Genomic DNA, 7,635 nt, shown 5'->3' on the forward strand with positions numbered 1-7,635 from the left:
TCCTTCCTTCCTTCCTTCCTTCCTTCCTTCCTTCCTTCCTTCCTTCCTTCCCTTTGTTCTTCACCTGGAGTCAAACACCTTGCCATCTGACAGCACTCCGAGCCTCTCCTAGTTTCTTCCACAGGCATCCTTTCTAGTAAGTTTCTTTCTTTTTTTAAAAAAAAAAATATTTTATTGATTTTTTACATAGAGGAAGGGAGAGGGATAGAGAGTCAGAAACATCGATGCGAGAGAAACATCAATCAGCTGCCTCCTGCACACCTCCTACTGGGGATGTGCCCGCAACCAAGGTACATGTCCTTGACCGGAATCGAACCTGGCACCATTCAGTCCCCAGGCCAACGCTCTATCCACTGAGCCAAACCAGTCAGGGCTCTAGTAAGTTTCTTGTATATTTAATATCTCTGAGAGTCTGCCTCTCAAAGGACCTGAAGTAACTAACGCACCTCATATTTTACCCCATAGATTTGTCTATCACCCCTCTCCCCAGAGAATGTGAGATCCCAGTCCTTCTGGGATACTGTCCTACCAGAACACCGTAGGTGACAATAAATTCTTGAATAATTGAATGAAGTCTCCTTTTAGCTTCCTGGGTGCCCCAGTCTTCCCTGCCTAAGCAATAGTTACGAGTGTGTGTTTAAACTGAGAACAGCTCGGAGAGGAACAAAGGCTTTCCCTGACTGAATCTGAGTGGAGGTGGCCCCTTCAGGCAACCTCCCACCATGCTCCAAGGTCAGCTGCCCCCAGATCTGTCCTCCACAAATGGAACCCTCAAAGCCACAATAACTCATGCTCCGACCCTTCTACAGTTACCCCCCCCCCCCAATATTTTTATTGATCTCAGGGAGGAAGGGAGAGGGAGAGAGAGATAGAAACATCAATGATGAGAGAGAATCATTGATTGGCTGCCACCTGCACAGCACACCAGGGATCGAGCCCACAACCCAGGCATGTGCCCTGACCGGGAATTGAACTGTGACCTCTGGTTCATAGGTTGACGCTCAACCACTGAGCAATGCTGGCCGGGCTTTAGTTACTTTTTAATAGTTGGAAAGTAATAAAGCCTCTGTTTCTTTTATTGTTTGGAGAGTATACATGGTTTTCAAAATGAGTTTTCATCACCTAGTAAAACAGTACATCATCCTTGTTAAAAATGAAAACATTACAGATAAATCTAAGGCTCCCTTGGAATCCTCCCTGTAAGTGTCCCCCACGGCCACCCTTTCCCCCTCCAGGTAGCCTCTAACTCTGCACTTACATCCCCGTATATAGAAGCAGACGCTGTCGGTGGCCACCCCTCACTCTGCCCTTTACCGTTTCAGGCCTCTCTCGCTAGATTTCCAACTGCCAGTGCCTGCATCTCTTTGCCCAGGTGATTTCTCCATGGCCACTGGTACCTGCTCTGCCCATGAGCTTGGCAAGCTGAAATGCTAGAGAAATATCACCCCCAGCCCCAGGAGGAGCCCTCAACCAGGAGCTGTTCCCTCACCTCGAGAGGGTGTTCATGGCCTCCCAGAGCTCCTAGTGGAACTGAGCTCCCGGTGCCTGCAGGGTGACTCCTGATACAGACCTCTACAGGCTGCCTTCTCTCTCTCTCTCTCTCTCTCTCTCTCTCTCTCTCTCTCTCTGCGCGCACGCCTCCCCACTCCCCTACTAGGGTTTTCTAATGTCAGTTCTCAAGTTAACTAGTAACTGCATTTGAAGTCTTTTCTAGCGTCTGCTTCTGGGGAAACTCAAGCTCAGGCATATATAGCCTTGGGAGATATGGAGCGTGGTTTTTGTGTGTTAACATCAAGAATTGTACTGCATGAACTGTGAGGTAGTACCCGTCTATTCCCACTTGGCAGGTGAGAAAACTGAGATTCAGAGGGAAGGAATTTGTCCGATGCATCACAACTCGTATGAGGCAACGTAGGCATCCAACTCAAGTCTTCTGTGCTCTATTGTTCTTCATTTTTCTGGTCGTGATGAGGGAGGGTCTCTCTACTCTCTGCACCTAAGTCTCCCGGGCCCAAGGATCTCAGGGTGCTGGTGGGAGCTCAGGCAGGTGTCTTAGGGCAGAATTAGGGGTGCAAGAGGCACCCTGAGGGTGCAGCATGAGTGGCCATGGACATGTTACATCCAAGCAAGGGTTTCTCCTGCATCAATACCCATGCCCCTGAAAGAACACTGAAACTTCCACTCCTGGGGTAGAGAACTTTGTAGAAATGGGGTGAAGATCAAAGTGCTGTGGGGGTTTGTTGAGAAAGATGGCTAAGAGAGATTGTACCACTTACTAGCTGTGTGGCTTTGGGAAACTTACCCTCTCTGGGCCTGACATTCCTTTTCTATAAAAAGGGAAGCCCTGCCCTAGCTGGTTTGGCTCAGTGGATAGAGCGTCGACCTGCGGACTCAAGGGTCCCGGGTTCGATTCCAGCCAAGGGCACATGCCCGGGTTGTGGGCTCGATCCCCAGTGGGGGGCGTGCAGGAGGCAGCCGATCAATGATTCTCTTTCATCATTGATGTTTCTATCTCTCCCTCTCCCTTCCTCTCTGAAATCAATAAAAAAGTATTTTAAAAAAAAGTGGGGGGAAGCCCTGGCATGATTGGAGGGCAGAGCTTGAAAATTCAAATGGCTGTAGGAGCCCACAGGGCCACATGAGGAAAGTATTCCAGGCAAGGGTGGTGCAAACTGGACAGCTCAGGGCAGTGCACAGTGCCCCTACTCAGCTTCACCAATGCTGCCAGGAGAGAATGGCAGAGAAGCATGGAGACAGGCCATAGTCCCAGGACTGCTAACTCTCCCAAGTTTTCAAGAGAAGACAGAAATCCAGATTTGTGTGGGCTGTCTCAACTTCAAATGTTAGCAACTAATTAAAAAGAATCATTGTGTAGGACCAACTAAAACATACCTATGTGCTGAAACATCCCAGTCAAGGAAGGGGAGAGGTGCTTCAACATTCCTATGTTCCATATTTTTGAGGCCCTACTATGTACCAGGTGTCAGGTGTTACAGATACAGTGGTTCAGGAGACAGCATGTCTGTGCCCTGGTGGGACTCGATTTCTAGAAGAGTTTAAAGTCCAAGCCCTGGTCAGTCCCCTGAATGCAACTAACTTTCTCCCTATCTCTGGGGTAAGGAAGACTCAGCAGTCCTGGGACTAAGGCCTCGGTCTGCATGCATCTCTGCCATCCTGTCACTCGGATGCCTATAATAATCGGGATAGTTTTTGCCTGGCTGGTGTGGCTCAGTGGCTGAGTGCCGACCTATGAACCAGGAGGTTGTGGTTTGATTCCTGGTCAAGGCACATGTCTGGGTGGTGAGCTTGATCCCCAGTAGGGGATGACTCTCTCATTATTGATGTTTCTATCTCTCTCCCTCTCCTTCCCTCTCTCTAAAATAATAATAATGATATTTTAAAAAGAAAAACAGTGAGTGTTGGTGAGGATGTGGAGAAATTGGAACTCTTGTACATCCCTTCCTCTCTGAAATCAATAAAAAAGTATTTTAAAAAAAAGTGGGGGGAAGCCCTGGCATGATTGGAGGGCAGAGCTTGAAAATTCAAATGGCTGTAGGAGCCCACAGGGCCACATGAGGAAAGTATTCCAGGCAAGGGTGGTGCAAACTGGACAGCTCAGGGCAGTGCACAGTGCCCCTACTCAGCTTCACCAATGCTGCCAGGAGAGAATGGCAGAGAAGCATGGAGACAGGCCATAGTCCCAGGACTGCTAACTCTCCCAAGTTTTCAAGAGAAGACAGAAATCCAGATTTGTGTGGGCTGTCTCAACTTCAAATGTTAGCAACTAATTAAAAAGAATCATTGTGTAGGACCAACTAAAACATACCTATGTGCTGAAACATCCCAGTCAAGGAAGGGGAGAGGTGCTTCAACATTCCTATGTTCCATATTTTTGAGGCCCTACTATGTACCAGGTGTCAGGTGTTACAGATACAGTGGTTCAGGAGACAGCATGTCTGTGCCCTGGTGGGACTCGATTTCTAGAAGAGTTTAAAGTCCAAGCCCTGGTCAGTCCCCTGAATGCAACTAACTTTCTCCCTATCTCTGGGGTAAGGAAGACTCAGCAGTCCTGGGACTAAGGCCTCGGTCTGCATGCATCTCTGCCATCCTGTCACTCGGATGCCTATAATAATCGGGATAGTTTTTGCCTGGCTGGTGTGGCTCAGTGGCTGAGTGCCGACCTATGAACCAGGAGGTTGTGGTTTGATTCCTGGTCAAGGCACATGTCTGGGTGGTGAGCTTGATCCCCAGTAGGGGATGACTCTCTCATTATTGATGTTTCTATCTCTCTCCCTCTCCTTCCCTCTCTCTAAAATAATAATAATGATATTTTAAAAAGAAAAACAGTGAGTGTTGGTGAGGATGTGGAGAAATTGGAACTCTTGTACATTGCTGATGGGACTGTAAAATGGTGGAAAACAATTTGGCAATTCCTCAGAAAGTTAAACATGGAATTAATACATGACTCAGCAATTCCAGGCCTAGGTGTCTAGCCCTGAGAACTGAAAACAAGTGCTCACAGCATTTTCACACTAGCCAGAAGGTGAAAACATGCAAATTTTCATCTGCAGATGAATGGGTAAACAAAATGTGGTATACACATACAATGAGGTATTATCCAACCATAAAGTGGAATGAAATACTGATACATGCTACAATGTGGTTGAACTTTGAAACATTCTACTAAGTGAAAGAAGCCAGACACCAAAGGTCTCATATTGTATAATTCCGTTTATATGAAGCGTCCAAGAGAAAGTAACCCATAGATACCAAAAGAAGGTTGGTGGTTGCCAATAGCTGGGCGTGGAAGGCATGGGAATAACTGCTTAATGGGAATGGTGTTTCCTTTTGGGAGGATGAAAATGTTCTGGAACTCCATAAAGATAGTGGTTGCACAACATTGTGAATGTACTAAATGCCACTGTTTTAGTCACTCTAAAATGATTAATTTTATAATGTTATGTAAATTCTGCCTAAAAATATTACTACATAAAAGTGCGTTGCTAGAATAGTTAAACAAAATATGGTACATCCAAACCACGGAATATTATGCAGCCTTAAAAAATTCAAGGATATTTTAATGACATGGAAAAATGCTTACAATGCAATGCTAAATGAATAAGTAGGATAAACATTGTATATGCAGCATTTTACTAATTATGTTAAATAAAAAGTGCCCGGAAAAGAAGACTATATAAAAATAAACTAAAATGCTTATTATCCAAATTTTTAAAAACTGTATGCATCCATAGTCTACTAAGTGTCAGAACAATGAAAGAGACAGATGAAAATCTTTGCTCTCCTGCAGCTGAGAACAGGGGACTTGGGACAGTGGCCCTGGATCTAGGAAGAGCTGGGAGGTCAGCAGAGCTAGATTCTTCTCTCTCCTCTGCCCCAGACTCCCTGGGTGACCCTTCCAGGCCTCAGGCCTCCTCTCCCACAAAAGGACAGGACCAGAGGTGCGCCTTCTGGAGAGCCATCCAGTGTCTTGGCATTTTCCCTAAGAAACACCTGCCCATGAGCCCAAGGCCACACATCCAGGATGGTCCCAGCGGTACTGTTTGTTGCAGTGAACACCTGAAACAACCTGATGTTCCTCAGCAGGGAATGAGAAATAAGGGAGGGTGGTCACCCACAGGACCCTCCACTTAGAAAGACTGAACTAGACCTCTCTTTCTCATCCTGGCTAGACCCTGATAACTTAATGATAAGAAGTGGGGCGGGGGGAATTGCAGAAGAATCTCACAGTTAGATAGCATTTATGTAGATCTTTAAACTACACAGAACAATTCTATGTATTGTTTATGCATCCATGTACATGCAATACATTTATAAAGACATAGGCTGGAAGGACTGTAATTCATGACAGTCCTCGAGGGAGGGAGAGAAACAGAACAGAGGGGATGCAAGGTGAGGAGGTTTCCATTTTATCTCTTATTTTCAAACATTTTTTAAAATATTTTTATTGATTTCAGAGAGGAAGGGAGAGGGAGAGAGAGATAGAAACATCAATGATGAGAGAGAATCACTGATCGGCTGCCTCCTGCACGCCCCCGACTGGGGACCGAGCCAGCAACCCAGGCATGTGCCCCATGACCAGAATCAAACCTGGGACCCTTCAGTCCGCAGGCCGACGCTCTATCCACTGAACCAAACCAGCTAGGGCTCAAACATTTTTTTAAAAATCTGAAACAAACATGACAAAATGCTAACATTTGTTAATTCTAGGTGGTGGGTCCCTGGGATAGTTAATATATGATTCTTTTCACTTTTTCTGTATTCTACCCTCCCAGCCCCCACAAATGATCAGTGAGGAGAAAGCCATGAGATAGGGAACTGACATTTATGGAGGCCTCTCTGTGGTTCTCAAAGCGCAGTCCCTGGACCAGCAGCAGCAGCTTCCCCAGGAACTTACTAGAAATGCAAATTCTCGGGGTTCCTGCTCCACAGCTACTGAATCAGAAACTCTGGGGTCAGGACCCAGAAATCTGTCTTGACAAGCCTTCCAGGTGATTCCGATGTACCGCTAACGTTGAGAACCACTGGGCTAGGTTGCTATGACAGTAATTAACATGTTGCATGCATATATATCTGTCAGGCAGTGCTTTAAGAGCTTTTTTTCAGTAACTCATCTAATCTTCAAAACAGCCCTGTGAGCCCCAGCTGGTGTGGCTCAGTTGGTTGAGCCTCCTCCCATCCATCTAGAAGTGGGGCTTGATCCCCACTCAGAGCCCCATGCCTGTGTTTCAGGGACTTGCAGGAGGCAGCCAACTGATGTTTCTCTCCCTCTCCCTTCCTCTCTCTCTCTCAAATCAATAAAAACCTATTTTAAAACAACAACAAAGCAACCCTGTTAGGGAGCCATTATTATTATGACCCCATCCTATAGTTCTGGAAACGGAGGCACTGGCAGGCCAAATCCCGGCCCAAAGTCCCGCGGGCAGGTGGCGCCCTTCGCCCCTCCCTTAACCAGGGCACTAAACTGTATTCACCTGCAGGCGCTCGGCACACGCCAGCTACTGCAGCCTCGGGAGAAAGAACGAATAGCCCCATTGGACAGATGAAGACACGGATTCGGAGATGAGAGTGACCTGCCCCTGTCACTTCCATCAAGGAGGAAAGTGAAGAGGCACACACCTTGCGGTCAGTCCATGAGGTTTTGGAGTTTGGCCAAGACCTGGGAGGGATCAGGGCCCGACGGAGGAGGGGGAGGCGGGGGAGGGCGCAGTGAGCGCTCCCAGCTGCAGCCCGCCTGGGTGTGGCTGGCACGTCACGCCTCTGACCAGCCGTCCCCTTCCCCACGACCGCTGCCAACCCGCCGTGACCCGTCACCCACCCCCACTAGGAACCGTAAGGGCTCCCCCCGCCCGGCTTCGTTAAGCCCATGCCTTCCTTCTCGTTTTTTAATTTTTTTCTTTCGCAGAAGGGGAACCTGGACGGCCAAGAGCAGTGGCAGCTCCGGCATAAAGGCACTGGGCGCCCCGAGCCCCCTCCGCTCCAACTTTCCCGGGGTGGCAGCTGAGCCATTCCGCCCCTCACCTGGGTACCCGCTCCCCGCTCTGCCCTCATCCCACGGTCCGTCCGCAGCCCCCCAGACGGTCCCTTCCCTCCCGCTGCACCGCAGCCTGACCTGAC

At 48.1% G+C, this 7,635-nt stretch overlaps 1 protein-coding gene across 1 annotated transcript in view; it reads right to left on the minus strand.

Annotated features, from left to right (window-relative positions):
- Positions 1-1,529, minus strand: part of HCK (HCK proto-oncogene, Src family tyrosine kinase) — a 34,673-nt gene extending 33,144 nt beyond the window's left edge. The window contains exon 1 of the mRNA XM_014550671.1: positions 1,315-1,529. Coding sequence (XP_014406157.1) covers positions 1,315-1,385 — 71 coding nt within the window. The 5' untranslated portion in view covers positions 1,386-1,529. The remainder of the gene's footprint in view (positions 1-1,314) is intronic.
- Positions 1,530-7,635: the final 6,106 nt, after the last annotated feature.

Source organism: Myotis brandtii, unplaced genomic scaffold (genome assembly GCF_000412655.1).
Source record: "Myotis brandtii unplaced genomic scaffold, ASM41265v1 scaffold61, whole genome shotgun sequence".
Classification (NCBI taxonomy): Eukaryota; Metazoa; Chordata; class Mammalia; order Chiroptera; family Vespertilionidae; genus Myotis; species Myotis brandtii.